Below are 21,900 nucleotides of genomic sequence, written 5' to 3'. Positions count from 1 at the left end.
AGCACCAAAATGACTCTATCTTATGCTGATCAGAGATGCTTATGGTTCATATGAAAAATACAGAATGGCATTCTATATATTAAAACTTGTATTTTTATCTGTATTCATTTTTGGTTCTTTTTTCTCCAAACTATATATTTGCTAACTAAAAATAAAATTGAATTGAGAGACTGAGGATTTGACAGTAGGAAGGCCTTACTCTAAATGATATTCCAACTGCTTCCACCATAGAGTTTTTAAGTATTATCTTAAAGTGTTTAGATAAAAAATTTTCCACTTGAAAAAAATACCTCTAGGTTTATATGATAAAAACACCAACAAATATATTAAGCATGGCATAAGATACCCTCTTTGATCTGACTGTTGTTCCCACACTAGGCATCTCTCAAGGCTCTCCCCATTTGGCACTTCATGCCCCCCCCGCCAAAATGATACCACCAAATATACTATATTGCTTCTTATGTCTGTGCCTAGAAAGTTCTCTCTGATATCATGTTCCACCCTCTACCCCTAACTCCCACCCCATTCGATCTGTCTGCGTTGAGCCCATTATAAAATTGCAAGTTTGTCTTTCTCTTTGGAATTATACTTATCCAGAGAAGGGACTATGCATTAATAACTATTTTGCAACCATAGCATATGGCACAGTGGTTGGAACACAGGAGGTATCCATGAATGAATTACTTGTGCAGTTAAGACATTATAATTCTTTTTGCTTTATTTATCTCTATAAAGGAATGGGAGAAAATGAATGATTGCAAATATTTCTTAGCAGTCAAAGTTTATCTGGGGGAATGCAGAGGCCTCGTTAGTCCCTTTTAGAGAGGTAGAAAGTTGTAGAATTAAGTTTATGGTAAAAGGATTTCATGAAAGCATTGTAATTTTGTCACTGATTTGAATTTCTATGCACCTATTAATAATTTACATTCAATTTCAGATTGCAGAGGAGGGATCAACCATTTCTTGTGTGGTTGAGAGAACCAGAGGAGCTCTGGATTATGTGCATGTTTTTTACACCATTTCACAGATTGAAACTGATAGCATTAATTACCTTGTTGATGACTTTGCTAATGCCAGTGGAACTATTACATTCCTTCCTTGGCAGAGATCAGAGGTAAACCCTACCTTTTTTGTTCCTTTGAAAGCCTCCTGGAAAGCTTTTCCTGAAATGTTTGTTCTGTAATTTCTTTGCAGCTTTTGTTTGAAGTGTTGCTTCCCATTATTATTTACAACTGTAACTGATACATTAGAATTTGCTTCAAACATGTCTGCTGTAAAACCTTTACCAGGTAGAGTTAGTTTCTTCATCACTTTATTTTGTACAGAACTTTATCATGACATTTTCGCATTGGATTTTAAGTGATTTCCTATGGATCTGTCTCCTATGATAGATCGGGACTGGGGCCATGTCTAACCTCAGCATACTGCATATGTCAAAACATGTTTGTTTAATTAATAAGAAAGGAGAAATTGTTTTTTCACTTTAAATTTTGAACTAAATTTTGTAGAGCATAGCTCAGTTGTTCCTATTCCTTTTATAACTTTTTTTGGATTAATTGCTTGTGCTGGATTCATAAGGCCCATTATGAATCTACTTTCTAAAATACTGTTCCTGAGCATGTCAGGCTCTCCTTAGGCAGACACTAGCCACAGGTACATTGCCCTTGCTTCTTATCTTATCACATCTCATCATAGAACATGCAGTTTCTTAATTGGGAAGTCTCTACCTGATGTTGGTAATACCACGGTCTTTGGTACAAAAAATATGTGATATTATATTGATAAGTCAACATATCATATATGATGTAATACTGATGCATGTATAGGCTACTGTCAGAAAATGCTGCTGCTCAGCACCTGCCTTCATCTGTTGGGACTGCTATAACAACATACCTTAGACTAGGTAACTTATAAACAACAGAAAGTTATTGCTCACAGTTTTGGAGGCTGGGAAGTCTGAGAGCAGGGTGCCTGTAGATTGTGTGTCTGGTGAGGGCTTACTGTGCTTCAAAGATATGGTGCCTTCTCAATATGCCCTCCTCACGGTGGAAGGGGCAAACAAGCTCCCTCAACACTAATTCCATTCATGAGGGCTCTATCCTCAAGCCCTCATTACCTCCCGAAAACCCCATCTTTTAATACCACCACTCTGGGGATTAGATTTTAACATAGGAATTTGGGGGACAGGAGGACAAGACATTCAGACTATAGCAGCATCCATTATTTTTAAGGAATTAATCTATTCAGACTTCTCTTTCTCTTTATATGTCTGTATACACACATATGCACACACACATACAATGTTTTAATGTTTTAATGTATGCAGAAATAAGTCTTAAGTGGTAACTTCATTTAAATATAATTTAGTTGCCTTTTGAATTTTCTTCTGGTAAGTAATTTCTAAATGCCTCATTGCTTAGTGCCTCTGGATATTTATATTTATAGGTTCTGAATATATATGTTCTTGATGATGATATTCCTGAACTTAGTGAATATTTCCGTGTGACATTGGTTTCTGCAATTCCTGGAGATGGGAAGCTAGGCTCAACTCCTACCAGTGGTGCAAGCATAGATCCTGAAAAGGAAACGACTGATATCACCATCAAAGCTAGTGATCATCCATATGGTAACCTGCTCCTTTTGCAAGAAAAATCCTCTCTTCTCTGGGTGTACTTAGTTTTGTTAAGAAATGGCACATGGATACATATGTAACAAACCTGCACATTGTGCACATGTACCCTAAAACCTAAAGTATAATAATAAAAAAAAAAGAACTTCTTAAGGCACTTTTTGCAAATGATGGAAGTAGAATGCCTTCAGACCTCCTAATTTCTAAACTCTTTAACTTGTGTGCTACTGTTCTGAGAGACATTGTTTATGAGAGAAAATATAAAGATCAGTTTCCAAACTTCAATAATATATTTTGAAAAGTTTTTGCAGGATTATTTAAAATGGAACAAAGTATTTCTGTTCATAGCTATCAAATTTCTTTAATTTAATAATTATCCTATGGTGATTTGTTAACACCTAAGTAATTGAAATACTTTGTAATTTACATTTTATTAAGCTTCAAGAAGTGAAGCTGTCACTCTATATTAATTTCTTTTTGTCTTATGCTTAATAGTGACAATTTCCTCGATTGGGGAACTATCACAGATGTCTGTCCTAGTAAATTAAGAATGTTTTCTGTATTGAAAAATAATATTTCTTCTATGGGAATGAATCAAGAACATCTGTTAAAAGGGTTGGGTAGAAATCTTGAGAGGCTCTTCACCTTTAGTTTTCATAGTTAGGTTTTGTTTGTTTGTTGATTTGTTTGTTTTTAAGTGTTGCAACTCCTTTAAAGTGCCATTTAACCTGTTCTACTATATGTTCTAGAATGATTTCTGGAGATTCTAAAAAAAATGAGTAAAAGTTAGAAAATATATATTTTAAAATTGTATCAGTGTTCCTGCTGTTGATGCTGCTGTGGGAAGAAAAGCTTTCTTTGAGTAAAGACATGGAATATTAACAATTTAACTTTCATTATTCTGAAAGCTTATGAACATATTCTGTGTCAAAAGCATGTTAGTTAAATCTTTGCTAAAATATTTTCTAAATAAAGGCCCTCAGAATTTTGGCCTGGTGATCAAAATAATTGTGTAAGATCACTTTAATTGAATAAGAAATTCTTGTACAGTTCGTTGGGAGAATGCCCTGGCCCCTTTGTCTCCACTAGGCTTGCTGCAGTTCTCCACAGGGCTGCCTCCTCAGCCTGAGGACGCAATGACCCTGCCTGCAAGCAGCGTTCCACATATCACTGTGGAGGAGGAAGATGGAGAGATCAGGTTATTGGTCATCCGTGCACAGGGACTTCTGGGAAGGGTGACTGCGGAATTTAGAACAGTGTCCTTGACAGCATTCAGTCCTGAGGATTACCAGGTAATTCACTCAGTCCTTTTGAAGTTGTATTTGCCCTTGTAAAACAGACATAATCCTTCTCTGGAAGGGATATACACTGTACCTGGAACATAGTGACCACGCCTGTAATCCTAGTGCTTTGGGAGGCCGAGGTGAGAGAATTGCTTGAGGCCAAGAGTTGTTGACCAGTGTGGACAACGTAGCAAGTCACTTTCTCTACAATAAAAGAAAAAAAATTAGCTGGGTGTGGTGGTGCACACCTGTCATCCCAGCTACTCTGGAGGCTGAGGTAGGAGGATTGCTTGAGCCTACGAGTTCAAGGCTATAGTGAGCTATGATCCCACCACTGCACTCCAGAGGTGGTGACATTGTGTGACTCTGTCTCTAAAATAAAAAAAGAAAAAAAGAAAAATAAAAAAAGAAAAGAAAGGAAGAAAAAAGAAATAATCTACTTTATCTAATTAACTGGAGAATATTTACTTAGAATTTACATTGAACACTATTCATACACACTGAAGTGTTTTCAATTTTGTATTTTCCTTGTCTTCTTAGTATTTATAATAATTTGGGATATAACAAACATTCTGATTTTACAAATTCGTATACAGAATGATTGTAATCTATTCGTATACAGAATGATTATAACCTAATGGATCAATCTTTTATATTTCAGAATGTTGCTGGCACATTAGAATTTCAACCAGGAGAAAGATATAAATACATTTCCATAAACATCACTGATAATTCTATTCCTGAACTGGAAAAATCTTTTAAAGTTGAGTTGTTAAACTTGGAAGGAGGAGGTAAGGCTGGTGATTCAAAAATATTAAATATTTGCTTGTCTACTCATGCTGATGAAAGTAGATTCCTTTAGGGAAGTATGTTCCTTTGAACTAATCTTACTTAAATAAATGAATAAATTATTAGTTTTTGAAGAGAGAAGCCTGAAAGTTGATAATTGCTTAAGATATATGATAATATATACCATAATATATGTGGTAATATAATCTATATCAATCATTTTAGATTGATAATCCCTTTCTTGGTAAAAAGAAAATTTTCCTCTTTACATAAACTTTTAGAATTAGTTTTATAAATTAATATTCAACTCATAGTTTCACATTGATATGCTTTTGCTATGAGGTTTGGTTAATTCTGAATAATATCTCTGTTTATTATATGGACAGCCTGTTTTTGCTATTTTTCCCACTTATTATTACCCACTGATATTTTTCTAGAAGAGACGTGCTTTTAAAATGAAAAGTATAAGTGTACTAAGTCACCAAATTACAGTTTTCATTCATGGTAGGTTCCCCTAAGGTCACCTCTCTCTTTTCCGTTTTTTGCTGTGGCTCTGCTAGATCTATCTGCAGATATAACGCTGTAAAATCTGGTCCTTTTGGATGATCTATAATGAGCTGATTATTAATAAAAGAAGTCAACAATACCTTAACTTCAATTCTGCTATTCAGAAAGCTCTGATTATCAAGGGTTATTGGAGTCAAACTTATTTCATGACAAAACTCATCTGTGCTAAGTGAGGCTATTGATAATATGTATCCCAGTTAGATGGAATACTTTGCAAAAGTGTTAATGTGTTTATCAGGTGCTACTGGGAGTGTTATGGAATACATACGATATGCATTGTTAATTACCTTTATAAGTATAAGAAATTGAGAGATGATATGGTGTTTAGCAGGGCAGTCCCTTTCATTACAAAACCTGGTATCATTACCTCATTATTATTATTTATTATTTTGATGAAAGCAATAGTACATAAGCCATCCAAAGGAAAAATTGGTAGGACTGAGATATGAAAATTGTCTTTATGTATAAAGTAGGTATTTTGGGTAAATATGCAAAAATTTTTCTTTCCTGTGTTCCCAAATCTCGAGTGAGAGCAAGGAGACCAAGCCAGTGTTTGGGAGCAGGGAAATGGTTAAACAGTGCTGAGCTTGGTTGAATGCATAAAACAGTAGAAATGTGCTGTCTAGTAGGTGGCATATAAAAATACCAGCTTTTCTTGTCTTCCAGAGACAAGTCCTTGCATCTCCAAATCACTATATGCATTACTAAAAAGGTTACTATAAAATATTTGAAAAGTTGCCCTTTGTATCACTTAAAGCTAAAAATCCTTATGTAATAGAAAGAGAAAATGTTAGTGACCATTAGCTAATACTGATTAATAATTGTACATGAAATGTTATTGAGATGATAATACTTGTGATCATATGACCACTTATAGTGATACTTGTTATATTATTGAGAAACTTCTCCCCATATCTCTAGAATATGCATTGTTCTATATTAATTGGACTTGAATACTCACTAGAAAACCAACCTTGCAGTTTCATAGGAAGCAATAGTGGCCGAGAATCTGATTTATCCCTCAGTGGGTTGGGATTGGAGGAAAAGGAATTTATACAATGACCTCTACTCCTGGACTTATATGTAGGGACTGTCTAACGTGTCAAGTAGCTTGTAGAGCTTAATTCTTTGGAGAGCCAAGGACTCATTTCATGCTTTTTGACTATAAAACTGATGAAACTGATGATTCTACATAAGGTAGCCACAACCTGAATAGATGTCGTACGCTAGCCAAAGTATATATGGTGTTGAACTTCTTTTTTGTGACTTCTGGATAATGTGGGAGCAAAGCCATGTACTAGATATTTGCTGCAAATCCATTTTGCCTTTTGGATCTGTATGATGATTTCAGGTTCTAGGTGCCATACATTCTCATGTCTGGTATATCCCTGTCCTATTGACAGGCAAAAACACAGGGCAAAAAGAGAAGAGAGGGCAGATCTTACACTAGCATGTCAATCAAGGATATTGGTAGAAGCATATATGTATGGATGTGGCTTTGCTATTTTTACTCTCCTTTTTTTCTATTGCTATCATCACTGCCCTTCCTATCTTCTTTGTTTGCAAACATTTGGTAAAATAATGGTTGGGGTACAAGATGTATTAGAGGGGAAGGTATAACCACTTTCTCTTTATTATTGCCAAAGTACTTTATATTTTATATTTTGATGATATTATTTATTTTCCATTATTTTATTTGATCTTTACAACTCTTAGTCCATTTCGTGCTGCTGTAACAGAATACCACAGACTGGGCAATTTATAAGCAATAGAAGTTTACGTGGCTCATGGTTCTTGAGGCTGGAAAGTCCAAGATTGGGGGGCTGCATCTTTTAGGGCATTCTAGATACATCATAACATAGTGGAAGGCTCCACATGGTCAGAGAATGCATATGAGAGGGCAAGAGAGGGCTGAACTTGCTTTTACAAGAAACCCATTCTTGCAATAGTGAACCCACTCCCAGGATAACAACATTAATTTATTCATGAGGGCAGAGGTGTCATGACCTGATCACCCCATAAAGGTCCCAATTCTCAACACGGTTGCATTTGCGATTAAATTTCCAACATGTGAACTTTGGGGAACACATTCAAACCATAGCCAACAACATTTCTATAATAAAAGACAGCACCTTTCATAGGTGAGGAAACTGAGATACCAAGAAGTTTAGTGACTTGCTGAAATTTTTACAGCTGGCATCTTTCACAACCAGGAAAGCAGAATTTTTAGGTGGCTTGTCTAGGACTCTTTCCACAATGCCAGTGGCTAGAGGGTGATCAAGTTTGAGAATGGTAAATAAATGTGGTGGGGATTTGAATGTGTGGATGGAAGGAAAGGCTAGATGCATTTCTCAATATTGAACTGGTTGTTGTGAATGGTAAGGTGATTATCACAGGCATATTAGGCCTAAGTGTATGATTATATAATCAGATAAATACATTTTAAATATCTAAGATATTAGAAAATAATTTATGTTGCTGTAAAAAAGTGAAAATTTAAAAATAATACTAGATTGGCGAAATGGGAAGTAATAATTACAATCGATATTGAGTATTTCATGAAACTGTGAATGAAATTTTGATAATTTGATAGCTTGACTGGTGCTATAATTTTACTATTTAAAATGATCCATTTCTTATGGAAGAATGCATGTTATTGGGTGAATATTACTGCATTTTCCTCTTTGCTTGATATGTTTTAAGATCTCTCAATTTTCTCATTATGTCAATGTGTGTTGTGTGGGTTGTGTCTCTGTGTCTCCTTGTGAAGTAGCTGAACTCTTTAGGGTTGATGGAAGTGGTAGTGGTGATGGGGACATGGAATTCTTCCTTCCAACTATTCACAAACGTGGTAAGCAGTTTTTCTAAGGTCCTTTACTATTATATGTTTTTATTTTAACTTCTCATTTTAGAGACAATACTAACCACTTATTAACACCTATTATGTGTAGGTCCTTTACATATTTTATCTCATTAACTGTCACAGAAACTTTATGAAGGATGATTTCCTTCATGTTGTAGTCACCCAGCTAGAAAGGGATCAAGTCAGAATCACATCCCTGTCTGCTTCCAAAACCCAGACTCTCCTTCCTATATGAACCTAATGTTGTTTCCTGATTCTAATTGTGATAGAAATTTCACTTGAATGTCATTTATAAAAATGATTGTTTGGAAACGTTTTACATAGCTTCAAATACCTAAAAAGAGGTCAATAGAAAATTTATATTTTCATTTTAAATACATCACACGTACTTCTCCGTACCAAAAGAACTATGAATCCTTATATGTAAAATGTAATCAGAACAAATGGGGAGTAATCCCAGCATTTTGGGAGGCTGAGGCGGGCTGATCACCTCAGCTCAGGAGTTCGAGACCAGCCTGACCAACATAGTAAAACCCCATTTCTACTAAAGATACAAAAATTAGCCAGGCGTGGTGGCATGTGCCTGTAATACTAGCTATTCGGGAGGCTGAGGCAAGAGCCCAGGAGGCTCTTGAACCCAGGAGGCGGAGGTCGAGTGAACCAAGATTGTGTCACTGCACTCCAGACTGCGTGACTGAGCAAGACTCTGTCTCAAAGAAAAAAAAAAAAAGAAAGAAACAAATGGGAAAAATAAATAAGGAAGAAAATAAATGGAAGGATAGTTGGCAATTAATAAAGGTGATATTGAAAAGAGGATGCCTTTTGAAGTAGATTTATATACAAACATGATTCAGCTTTTTACCTCAAATATTTTTTCATATATGAAAAGCATACTTAGAATATTTTTTTCTTGAAGAAGTGTGTTTTCTAATCCTCAAATCCTTCTTTTTTCACAATGTCAGGTTTTATATTTTAGTGCTGGAACTCATGATTTCACCGCCTTCATTCCTAACTTCCATCAATGCCTAATGCAACCTCTGTAGTTAATTACTCTATTACTTTTAGAATTGTTCATTTTCTAGTCTGCAGACATTAATGCAACATAAAATTTGAACATACTTTTTAGGAAAAACTTAAATGCTGCTTTAGATCATGGCATCTTTTTAGCTACAGAATGGGACTATTTAGGATCAGGAGAGATAGATTTATAGTATCATCACATGATGAAAAAATAGGCCTAGAATTCATGCATATTGGAAACCAAGAATCTGTTCAGCCAGAATGACTAAAATCATAGGGAAACTACTTATTATTTCATGAAGGTAAGAGTCATTTTGGCTCAAGTTCTTTTGAGGTCAGAAAGGTCGTGGGAGACCTTCCTCATATACTCTGTGTGGAAGAATGTTCTCTTTCATAGAGAAGAAAAAGAAAAACAAGTTTTCCTTATTCATCTCCAAGTGCTTACGCAGCACTTGTACATCACGTTGGTGCCAAAGTAGAGAAAGGTCATAAAAGCATGAATATGTTTGGCACCCATTTGTGTCTGCCTTCCTTTCTAAAACAAATTAGAATGTACTCAATGAATGGAAGGACTCTTTTCAAAAAGTTGTTCCTTGGCTTTTCCTTTGGTCTGTAAATTACTGATTAACATTTTTTTTTTTCTATTTGTTGGAACTTGTTCATGCAGCCAGTCTAGGAGTGGCTTCCCAAATTCTAGTGACAATTGCAGCCTCTGACCACGCTCATGGCGTATTTGAGTTTAGCCCTGAGTCACTCTTTGTCAGTGGAACTGAACCAGAAGATGGGTATAGCACTGTTATATTAAATGTGAGTACCTTTTCTTCCTTCATTCCTAGACACTTTCTGTTGTTTTAAAAACTGTACTGTGCTATGAAAGTGTGTTTTATGCTTTCCTTTTTTTGTGTAGGCCGAGGGGAATGAGCCTATTGGCACAGACGATACAAATTGGTGATCGAACAGTCATTTGGCATTTATTTTTGTCTTTAGTATTGCACATGGAGTCATTGTTTAATTCTGAGGATCCTTGACCCTTTAAGGAATATAATGGAGCTGCACTACAAGTATTTATCTTACATAGATTTTTGTGTTTGTTCAGATAGGCTGTGGTAACAAACATCTCTAAAATATCAGTGGCTGGTACAACAAAGAATTGCCTTCCTCCTTTCCTTCTTCCCTCCCTCCCTCCCTTCCTTCCTTCCTTCCTTTCTTTTTTCGAGATGGAGTTTCGCTCTTTTTGCCCAGTGGAGTGCAATGGTGTGATCTCAGCTCACCACAACCTCCGCCTCCTGGGTTCAAGCGATTCTCCTGCCTCAGCCTCCCAAGTAGCTGGGATTACAGGCATGCACCACCACCTCTGGCTAATTTTGTGTTTTTAGTAGAGACAGGGTTTCTCCATGGTGGTCAGGCTGGTCTCAAACTCCCAACCTCAGGTGATCCACCTGCCTTGGCCTCTCAAAGTGCTGGAAAAGATTTGTTTTTCATTCATAGTATGTATATGTCCAACTTAAGTTAGCAAGGGGCTCTGATTTTTAGTCACTTTAGGCACCAAGGCTATATCTCAGCAGGTGCTTTTATCTTCTTGGTGGAGGGAAATGTGGATGTGAAGAACGGCATACCAGCTCTTTTAGCTTCTTTCTGGAAGTGATTTACGTCATTTCTACTTAACTTCCTTGGTCAAAGCAGGTCTCCCAGCTGTGCCTAATGTCAGTGGGTGAAGTGCAATCCTATCCTGTCTCTCTGCCATAAGGAAAGAAAATCTAAAACATGGGTGAACTAGCAATAATAATAACTCTATATGATGTGTGTGTGTGTTTGTGTGCCTACTCTGCTTTGTTCCAGTAGAACTTAAGAAGGATTCATTGTTCAGTGACTCACAGGAGCTAGCTACTTGCTCAGCTTCCATACGAATAATGAAGAAATATCACTCAAACATATCCTTCTGTACTATTATGGCAGATTTTCAATAAACTATTGTGCGATAAATTCAACAACCTTAGAAAGGATAACTAATGACTCAGGAAAGATAAAAAAAGCATTAAGGGAAAGGATCAACTTTTATAAAATTACTGTCTCTAAATTTTATTTTGATGTAACCATCATATTTCAAGAATAAATAAAAATTACTGTTAGTTGGGATTTACTTGGAGAAATTTTTAAGCTTTTCATTCTTAACATATTATTGACAAAAGCATATCTTCCTTCTTAAATGTGTTTTCTTATACTTTGGGTCAAATATGTTTTTTGATGAGTTTGTTTACATAATATATTGAAGATAAAAGTAAATGTGATTTGTTTTAAAATGAGTTTTACAGCTCACTTTTCAGAAAAACACCATTTATACATTCCTTGCAATGAAATATATACCATTTTTGTAGTGATTGTGAAAACTTTTCTGGGTGTACCTGAATGTAATACATTGTTAATCACATTTGATTTATTGGGATAAAATAAAAGATACACAAAAGACAGTTATAATTTAAATAGGAGCCACGTTTTTTTAATCAATTTATAGTTTCATGCAACAATCACCTTTGAAATTTTTATTATTTCAATTGTTTTTTATTTATTTCTTTTAAGAGATAGAGTCTTGCTGTGTTGCCCGGGCTGGAGTGCAGTGGCACCATCATAGCTGACTGCAGCCTCGAAGTCCTGGGCTCCAGGGACCTTTCTGTCTCAGTCTCCTGAATAACTGGGACTACAGGCATGTGCCACTGCACTTGGGATAGTCACCTTTTAAATATCCTCTATTTGTAAGACTCTCTGTGGGCCTTCAAAGATGGATAGTATATGACTCCTGCCTGCAGCAGTCTTGTAGTCTGGAGAAGAACTTATATAAAATAAAATTGTGCTGCTATCATTAATGTATTTATAAGCCTCTAAGTAACTGGCTTTAATCTCTCTTTTAATAGATCTTAATATTAAATATTTTGTAGGTTATAAGACATCATGGAACTCTGTCTCCAGTGACTTTGCATTGGAACATAGACTCTGATCCTGATGGTGATCTCGCCTTCACCTCTGGCAACATCACATTTGAGATTGGGCAGACGAGCGCCAATATCACTGTGGAGATATTGCCTGATGAAGACCCAGAACTGGATAAGGCATTCTCTGTGTCAATCCTCAGTATTTCCAGTGGTTCTTTGGGAGCTCATACTAATGCCACATTAACAGTTTTGGCTAGTGATGATCCATATGGGGTATTCATTTTTTCTGAGAAAAACAGACCTGTTAAAGTTGAGGAAGCAACCCAGAACATCACATTATCAATAATAAGGTTGAAAGGCCTCATGGGAAAAGTCCTTGTCTCATATGCAACACTAGATGATATGGAAAAACCACCTTATTTTCCACCTAATTTAGCGAGAGCAACTCAAGGAAGAGACTATATACCAGCTTCTGGATTTGCTCTTTTTGGAGCTAATCAGAGTGAGGCAACAATAGCTATTTCAATTTTGGATGATGATGAGCCAGAAAGGTCCGAATCCGTCTTTATCGAACTACTCAACTCTACTTTAATAGCGAAAGTACAGAGTCGTTCAAGTAAGTATCCCTTAGTGTGTTATTATTATTATTAGCTATCAGAATCCTGAAACAATCAGTTTTAAATTTTATTTAATATAGAATTCTATAAAAAATAGTAAACTCTAACTTTGAAAGTGTCCTCTTACAACAGTTTACCTGTAAGGTAACTGGAAGCCAGACACATTTTTTTCTTAGAAATTATGTTTTAAAAGCCAGTAGAAAGTAAGATGAGAACTTTAAAATTATCTAGCACACACTATTATAACAGGGTTGACGTAGTCTTGAGGCTGACTCTGATTTCTGGATGAGTGGATTCGTCCACTGGGGTTGCTGTAACAAACTGCCATAAACTGGGTGGCTTAGAAACAACAGAAATTTTTCCTTATAGTTCTGGAGGCTGGGAAGTGCCATGATTAAGATGCCAGCAGATTCAGTGTCTGGTGAGGGTCTGCTTCCTGGGTCTTGTGGAGGGTTGAGGGGTCTCTGTCTCTCTCAGGCCTCTTTTACATGGGCACTAACCCCATTTACAAGGGTCTCACCTCCTTAACCTAATCACCTTCAAAGGCTCCACCTCTTAATACTATCACCACAGAGATTAGAATTTAAATGTATGAATTTTGAGGCGGGAGGACACAAACCTTCAGACCATAGTAACAAAGTAGTTCAGTGACAGCATTAATTAAGAATGGGCAGTGCAGAACAGGTTTGTCAGGGAAGAAGGTGAAGCGGTTAAAGAGGCAGTAATTTAGAGTATGATGATTTGCAGCTGGTCGTTGAGGTCAAGGAACAAAATTAGTTTCCTACTCAATCTTGTAACTGAAGTGCTGTTTTGTTTTAATGGCACAGTGAACTAATTAGAAGAGGATCATTCTGTAGATTTCATCATTATCTGTTGTAATATTATGTAAAGTGATGATTATACTCTAATGATTTTTTCCTTTTTGATAACTTTTCAACACATATTAGAATATTTCTGTAGGTAACTGTTCTTTTGTTATAAATTCTATAATAAAAATTTCTCTAGAATGTAAGCTACAATAGAGCAGGGACATTCTGTTTAGTTTATTTTTGAATCCTGAATGTCTAGATTAATGCTGGTGCATATTAAACAATACATATTCTTAAATATAAATAGTAGGGCCGGGCGCGGTGGCTCACACCTGTAATCCTAGCTAGCACTTTGGGAGGCCGAGACAGGCAGATTGCCTGAGCTCAGGAGTTCAAGACCAGCCTGGGCAACATGGTGAAACCCCGTCTCTACTAAAATACAAAATAAATTAGCCGGGCATGGCAGCGTGTGCCTGTAGTCCCAGCTACTTGGGAGGCTGAGGCAGGAGAATAGCTTGAACTCAGGAAGCGGAGGTTGCGGTGAGCAAAGATGGTGCCACTGCACTCCAGCACTGCAGCCTGGGTGATAGAGTGAGACTCCATCTCTATAAATAAATAAATGAATAAAATAAATGGTAGAGGGAAAACCCCAAATGAGAATCCTATTTGGCTAATGGAATCTTGCTGAGGTTTCTTGATGACTCTTGGCCAGTTCTTAGAATTTTGATAGCTTTCTCTGTTCTATTTGGATCTTCTGTCTTTCAGTTCCAAATTCTCCACGTCTTGGGCCTAAGGTAGAAACTGTTGCACAACTAATTATCATTGCCAATGATGATGCGTTTGGAACTCTTCAGCTCTCAGCACCAATTGTCCGAGTGGCAGAAAATCATGTTGGACCCATTATCAATGTGACTAGAACAGGAGGAGCATTTGCAGATGTCTCTGTGAAGTTTAAAGCTGTGCCAATAACTGCAATAGCTGGTAAGAAAAGACAACTAAAAAGCAGTACATACAGAGGTACATACACACAGAGGGACATGTATCCTTGATTAACAAAGCCTCTCGCAGTTGCAATTAGGATAATAAACTAGAAAGCTAGAAATACTCTTGTATTTTTTTCAAGGGACAAATCTAGAGTTTTTTTTTTTTTTTTTTTTTTTTTTTTTTTTGAGATGGAGTCTCGCTTGATTTTACAATTTTGTTTTGTTTTGTTTTGAGATGGAGTCTTGCTCTGTCGCCCAGGCTGGAGTGCAGTGGTGTGATCTTGGCTCACTACAACATCCACCTCCCGGGTTCAAGCGATTCTCCTGCCTCAGCCTCCCGGGTAGCTGGGACTACAGGTGTGCGCCACCATGCCCAGCTAATTTTTGTATTTTTAGTAGAGATAGGGTTTTACCATGTTGGCCAGGATGGTCTTGATCTCTTGACCTCATGATCCGCCTACCTCGGCCTCCCAAAGTGCTGGTAGAGTTTTTATATATTTATGACACTGAACTTGTAGACTTTGCAAAAAGTTTTGGCCAAATTATCTATGAATTTAAAAGCTATGATGACCAAAATATGCACAAATCAATGAAAAGTAAACTGAGGAAAACACTGGTTTTCTCTGAGTGTACTCCTCATTTTTGAAAGGAATTCACTTGTAAATGACTACTGAGGAATGCAGGGAAAATGGGCAGCTACATGCTTTCACTGTTTGGCAACAGCTTTGTCTCTGGATCCCGTTATCTTACTTGCTTATTTATTTGTGAAGAGCAAGGAAGAGGCAATAGTTAGTATTAACTATTTTATGTATAAGAAAATGGCTTCTTTGCCAGATGTGTGTATAAGAAGACTGCCTACTTTGATAGTGCCGTCCCAGCATCCAGAGGGAGATTTGTCTGAGAACTATTCAATTAGAACCTTTCTAGTTTGCTTTCAGAGGAACAGGAATGTGAATTGATGGGATACTGTGCTTGATTTAAGAAAATAAATCATCTGGACATAATACTTGCTTGAAAAGACAATAAACCAGGCCCATCTAATACCTAACGGGTGTAGGCTGGGGTAGCTCTTAGGAATACCTGGCTGCCTGTAGAAGGCCTCACACACTGACAGATGGTGGGGATTGGTCAGTGTTCTAAGAAATTAGTCCTCAGTCTTCACACGAAGGGCCCCTCCTTTCCCCACCCACCTTTTTTTAATTTTAATTTTTATTTTTTTCTCCTGCCATCCTGAGCAGTACTCAGTAGCGGCTTTCAATCTATGCAAGAAAGTCTTTTCATATCCAGCTGTATCATTGATGATGGTAGCGTTCCCATATCTGTGCAATGGTATAATTTATCTCTCCAGTGACGTTACAATTCTAGTTCTGTTCTTTCTTCTAAAAGTACATATTTTTTTCTTGTAGTTAAGGGGGGCTATCTTGTAATGAATTATTCCCTATTTATATAAATAGACCAAATATATGTATACATCTTTCTGAAAGTGAAGGAATGAACTTGAACACCCCTAGGAAGTCTTTTTCATTATTTTGTGACATTATCAAACCCATTTTGCTACTGAGAGGCATAAAGGTCTTCTTGCTTAGAATGAATGTAGTCAGTATCCTCAAAAAAGTATTTCCAAGTAGATCCATAAAGTTTGATACCTAATAGTTTTTCCCTAGTATATGGAATGTTTTGATCATATTTTAGAAGTCTTAGCATTTTACTTTTGGTCTTTTCAGGTGAAGATTATAGTATAGCTTCATCAGATGTGGTCTTGCTAGAAGGGGAAACCAGTAAAGCCGTGCCAATATATATCATTAATGATATCTATCCTGAACTGGAAGAATCTTTTCTTGTGCAACTGCTGAATGAAACAACAGGAGGAGCCAGACTAGGGGCTTTAACAGAGGCAGTCATTATTATTGAGGCCTCTGATGACCCCTATGGATTATTTGGTATGAAGACTAATTTGTGTCTCTCTTTGACTTGTCTGTATGTATAGATCATAGATAATGATCTTTTCTTTACTTTTAGAGACTCAGAATTGATCTGATCATGTTTTCTTTCTTAACCTGCTGTTACTGACATATAGGACATCTGTACACAGTCATTGGCAGTGGTTAGTGATTGTTTAAAAAAGAAATTAAATCAGTCTCTTAGCATATATGGAGAAGTCACAAACTATTGGCTTTAGGGTGTGACCTGGCTCCTATATGTGTTTTGTGAGTCTTAGGCATTTCTTTAGAAAAATAATTTAATTTATAGAAATTTACACCAAAATTTGGATTTCTGGGCTTTCTTGATAAATAGGAAATGTGGCAATATCAAGTTCCTTTTCCTGCATAACATCAGTCATGGGAACCAAATAGCAACTGCCCCTCTGGAGCAGGCTTGCACTGTGCAATCAGCTTCTGTGCTCACTGGACCTGTCACTCATGTCTGGTATAGACTTGAGCCCTATGGGCTTTGTGGTTTCTACTTCTATCACAGTGAAAAATAATTTGGAAATTTTGGCAGGGCAGACCAATTTGTTTCACAGCGTGTTACTCTGGTTTTTGTGGGTTATAGCTACTTAGACTGCTTAGGGGGAAAGAGAATCCACTGTAGGATGGTGCTTGGTTAACTGTTATCTCTGTTTCACTTTGTATTTGAAATGAATTCTGCTCTGTCTACCCTTCAGGTTTTCAGATTACTAAACTTATTGTAGAGGAACCTGAGTTTAACTCAGTGAAGGTAAACCTGCCAATAATTCGAAATTCTGGGACACTCGGCAATGTTACTGTTCAGTGGGTTGCCACCATTAATGGACAGCTTGCTACTGGCGACCTGCGAGTTGTCTCAGGTAATGTGACCTTTGCCCCTGGGGAAACCATTCAAACCTTGTTGTTAGAGGTCCTGGCTGACGACGTTCCGGAGATTGAAGAGGTGAGAGGACTGGCTAGTATAGAATGACACTGTAAATCATACCTTATCTGTAGTGACTAGAACAGATGGCCGTTGTGACATTTTGGAGAGGATGTCAAATAAATTATTCCTGCAAGAATGTTCAAACTATGCTAGTGTGAAAGTGATTCTTACAGTTGACAAAATCAGGAATATTCTAGAAATAGATTGCATACATATGCCAGTTTACTACTATAAGACTTTTTTGTACAATTACATTGCATTATTCAACATTTTGGTTAAAAGGTTAAATAACATATGTATATGTATACATATATATGTCATAATTTATAATACATTTGTTCTGTATAAACTCTTTTTTTTTTTGGGATGGAGTTTTGCACTTGTCACCCAGGCTGGAGGGCAGTGGCACGATCTCGGCTCACTGCAACCTATGCTTCCCAGGTTTAAGGGATTCTCCTGCCTCAGCCTTCTGAGTAGCTGGGATTACAGGTGCACGCCACCATGCTTGGCTAATTTTTGTATTTTTAGTAGAGACGGAGTTTCACCGTGTTGGCTAGGCTGGTCTCGAATTCCTGACCTCAGGTGATCCACCTGCCTCAGCCTCCCAAAGTGCTGGGATTACAAGCATGAGCCAACGTGCCCGGCTTGTTCTGTATAAACTCTTAACTTATATTTATACTCCCTTTTGGCTTGGGTGTGAGCCAGTCAATCTTAAGTATTATTGTGGTTTTTCATTCATTCATTCATCCATCCACTTATTCTTCAACCATTTTTGAGAATTTACTATATGAAAAATACCATGCGAGATACATCTTCCTGATATTTCCTTTTCCTGATGAAGCAGCAAGGTAGCAAATATAAGTACAGTATCAGTGGAAAAGTTAATCACTAACATACATTGGCTGAAGATAATTTTACTGTATGAAATTCAAGTATTATTAACATTTAGATCTCATTACTTTTGATAGCATTTATTCTTTAATAGTATAAAATTTTATAGAAGTTCATAAAATTTATTTTGAATGCTAATTGTGCCATTTTTCACTTCTAAAATATTATTCATTAGCACATAAAAAACACTTCTGTTTTTTTCTCTCTAAATTTAGGTGGCATTACAGTATGTTTTTGTTTTAAATTTTGTCGAATAATTTTATTTAAGATAATGGGAGAAATAAACATAGTATATTAACTCTCCATTAAAATGTATATTTCAGATTTTTTTTAAAAAGGTATAGGATGTAAAAGTCCTATTATTGAAATGGTAAACATAAACAGGGATATTAAAATTGAGTCACATGATTATATAACAATATTAAGGAGTTTAAACAGCCTGTATGTCTTATATATAACTAGGTTCTATTATTAAATGTTGATGGTGGGTTATTCTGTTACATGTTGGGTTTGTAAGTGTAATTGGGGGAGTTTCTTTTAGTCCATTTATATTTCATTCCATTTTGTTCTTGTACTTGCATGTATATGTTTGATTTTTTTCCCTTGAATCATTTTTATTCTAATTTCAGAACTGTGATGCTGTTAAGGAAGTTTTCACTGTATTTTCAGGTTATCCAAGTGCAACTAACTGATGCCTCTGGTGGAGGTACTGTTGGGTTAGATCGAATTGCAAATATTATTATTCCTGCCAATGATAATCCTTATGGTACAGTAGCCTTTGCTCAGACGGTTTATCGTGTTCAAGAGCCTCTGGAAAGAAGTTCCTGTGCTAATATAACTGTCAGGCGAAGGTATATGAGATAGCTGCTTGCGTCTGTGGGAGTGATGAGAGTTGTGGGGTGGTGGGGAAGGATCCTTTGCACAGTTAAATCATTTAGGTTTTGTGGTTTTTTCTATGCCATAAATTATTTTATAGGTTATTTTAATTTGTTAATTGAATTATGCTTATTAGTATAAAGGGCCTTTCATTTATCATACCTATTGTTAGTGAAATGGGTAATAAATTTTACATCACTGGGCTCTCTAACCACAGAAATGCATTGCTCTAATCTGTAATTTGTTACAATTAGTACTTAAATATAACTGGCTTTTAAATTAAAGAACATTTGTATGATGTATGAAGGAGTTGATTTCCAGGTCTGTTTTTTCTTGCTTTTTTTTTTCTTTTTTTGTGAGGCAGCATTGGGCTCACTGAGCTCCTTCAGAAATAGAAAACAGGATCTTGGGAACTTGTGACAAGTACAGTCATCCCTGTGGTATCCACAGGGGATTGATTGCAGGGTCCTTGGATATAACAAAATCCTTGGATGCTCCTCTTTAATATAAAGTGGTGTAAAATATAAAATTTGCATATAACCTATGCACAGCCATCCGTATACCTTAAATCATCTCTAGATTACTTATAATACCTAATACAATGTAAATGCTATGTAAATAGTTGCTATACTGGACTGGTTTTTAAAGTTTGTATTTAAAAAAATTTTTTTTTCTAAATATTTTTGATCTGCGGTCTTGAATCCACAGATGTAGAACCTGTGGATAGGGAGGGCTGACTGTTACTACATTTCCTCAAAATGTAGTCAAGTTTGTTATCATTGTTACTTTGTTTCAGTTAAGTATAGCAATAAAAATTAACTTAGTAATTTTGTTTTGAAACCCTGAATTTGCATACCTTGGAAAATATTTTCATAGCTTGGTTAAAAATAAATATTGTTTGATTGAAAATTAGCAAGGTTTCCTCACAGGAGAAGACAAAATGTTGGGAGACAAGTGTAATTAAGAAACAGGATTGTGTTTGTACTACAACTTTAAACTTTTTTAAAAAATTAAAAACCACAATCAGCATTCCTTTTCTGTATGTGTAATTACTTTGAGCGCTTAACCTATCTTTTAATTGTCACTCCACATTTTAGCGGAGGGCACTTTGGTCGGCTGTTGTTGTTCTACAGTACTTCCGACATTGATGTAGTGGCTCTGGCAATGGAGGAAGGTCAAGATTTACTGTCCTACTATGAATCACCAATTCAAGGGGTGCCTGACCTACTTTGGAGAACTTGGGTGAATGTCTCTGCCGTGGGGGAGTCCCAATATACCTGTGCCACTTTGTGCCTTAAGGAACAAGCTTGCTCAGCGTTTTCATTTTTCAGTGCTTCTGAGGGTCCCCAGTGTTTCTGGATGACATCATGGATCAGCCCAGCTGTCAACAATTCAGACTTCTGGACCTACAGGAAAAACATGACCAGGGTAGCATCTCTTTTTAGTGGTCAGGCTGTGGCTGGGAGTGACTATGAGCCTGTGATAAGGCAATGGGCCATAATGCAGGAAGGTGATGAATTTGCAAATCTCACAGTGTCTGTTCTTCCTGATGATTTCCCGGAGATGGATGAGAGTTTTCTAATTTCTCTCCTTGAAGTTCACCTCATGAACATTTCAGCCAGTTTGAAAAATCAGCCAACCATAGGACAGCCAAATACTTCTACAGTTGTCATAGCACTAAATGGTGATGCCTTTGGAGTGTTTGTGATCTACAGTATTAGTCCCAATACTTCCGAAGATGGCTTATTTGTTGAAGTTCAGGAGCAGCCCCAAACCTTGGTGGAGCTGATGATACACAGGACAGGGGGCAGCTTAGGTCAAGTGGCAGTCGAATGGCATGTTGTTGGTGGAACAGCTACTGAAGGTTTAGATTTTATAGGTGCTGGAGAGATTCTGACCTTTGCTGAAGGTGAGCAATGGTTCTAAATGAATTTCAATTGCCCCTGGTAAAGTCATCATAGTCCATTTTTATGATAAAATTTATAAGAATTCTTACTGTGTACATTCTTGCTAATATATAAAAATGTAGTTTGGCTTTAGAAAAAATAGAAGGTAATTGGCTTGTTAATGTTTGACATGACATACATAGACTGACATGACTGTACATACATATCTTTTTAGTTTAAAAAATAGATTTTCCGGGAATGTGTGAATTTCATCCCTTTATGTTTGATAGTAGTGTCTTTAACAAAGCACAGACGAAACTATAAGGCAAGTTCTAATTTTGTAAGGGAAATTTTAGTAATGAACCGTGTACCTACAACCATACATGTTGGTAAGAAGCAGTGGTAGCTAGGAAAATGAGTATTAATTGATAAACATTTTCATATGCACTAGACAAATCAGGAAATATCATCAGAGAAAATTATTTGTAAGTAAAAGTAGCATAAACTTTGGTGACTGCATTTATATTACATTAATCCTAGTGATCAATTTATAGTACTGTTCCTACACTTGCGATCACTTGTAAATTTTCATAAACAATATACTGATATTTTACATGATCAGCTAATTAGAATTAGGATCAGATTGGTTCTTTTTCAGGACTGGTTGACTCCTGTGCTATTTAAAATTGGGAAAGTTAGTATGTTTAAAATAGTTTTCTTTGGGTGTGGGAAATGTATCTTTACAGAGATTATTGATTACATCCTCATTTGGGCAATTATATATTCCACAAAATTTTTTAAAACATAGTGCTTTTCTGGTTGAAAAAGTAATGTATACTCTAAAAACCTCAGAATATACGACAAAATG

General features: G+C 36.4%; 1 protein-coding gene across 1 annotated transcript in view; it reads left to right on the top strand.

Annotated features, from left to right (window-relative positions):
- ADGRV1 (adhesion G protein-coupled receptor V1) overlaps positions 1–21,900 on the top strand; it is a 597,511-nt gene that overhangs the window by 105,813 nt on the left and 469,798 nt on the right. The window contains exons 22-33 of the mRNA XM_032156840.2: positions 938–1,114; positions 2,446–2,626; positions 3,719–3,921; positions 4,574–4,703; positions 8,039–8,119; positions 9,819–9,958; positions 12,085–12,694; positions 14,270–14,485; positions 16,212–16,427; positions 17,153–17,397; positions 18,940–19,121; positions 20,244–21,055. Of these exons, the coding sequence (XP_032012731.1) occupies positions 938–1,114; positions 2,446–2,626; positions 3,719–3,921; positions 4,574–4,703; positions 8,039–8,119; positions 9,819–9,958; positions 12,085–12,694; positions 14,270–14,485; positions 16,212–16,427; positions 17,153–17,397; positions 18,940–19,121; positions 20,244–21,055 (3,193 nt within the window). The remainder of the gene's footprint in view (positions 1–937; positions 1,115–2,445; positions 2,627–3,718; positions 3,922–4,573; positions 4,704–8,038; positions 8,120–9,818; positions 9,959–12,084; positions 12,695–14,269; positions 14,486–16,211; positions 16,428–17,152; positions 17,398–18,939; positions 19,122–20,243; positions 21,056–21,900) is intronic.

Source organism: Hylobates moloch, unplaced genomic scaffold, assembly GCF_009828535.3.
Source record: "Hylobates moloch isolate HMO894 unplaced genomic scaffold, HMol_V3 SCAFFOLD_6, whole genome shotgun sequence".
Taxonomy (NCBI): domain Eukaryota; kingdom Metazoa; phylum Chordata; class Mammalia; order Primates; family Hylobatidae; genus Hylobates; species Hylobates moloch.
The sequence above is the reverse complement of the archived record's forward strand: the minus strand, read 5'-3'. Positions and strand labels throughout refer to the sequence as shown.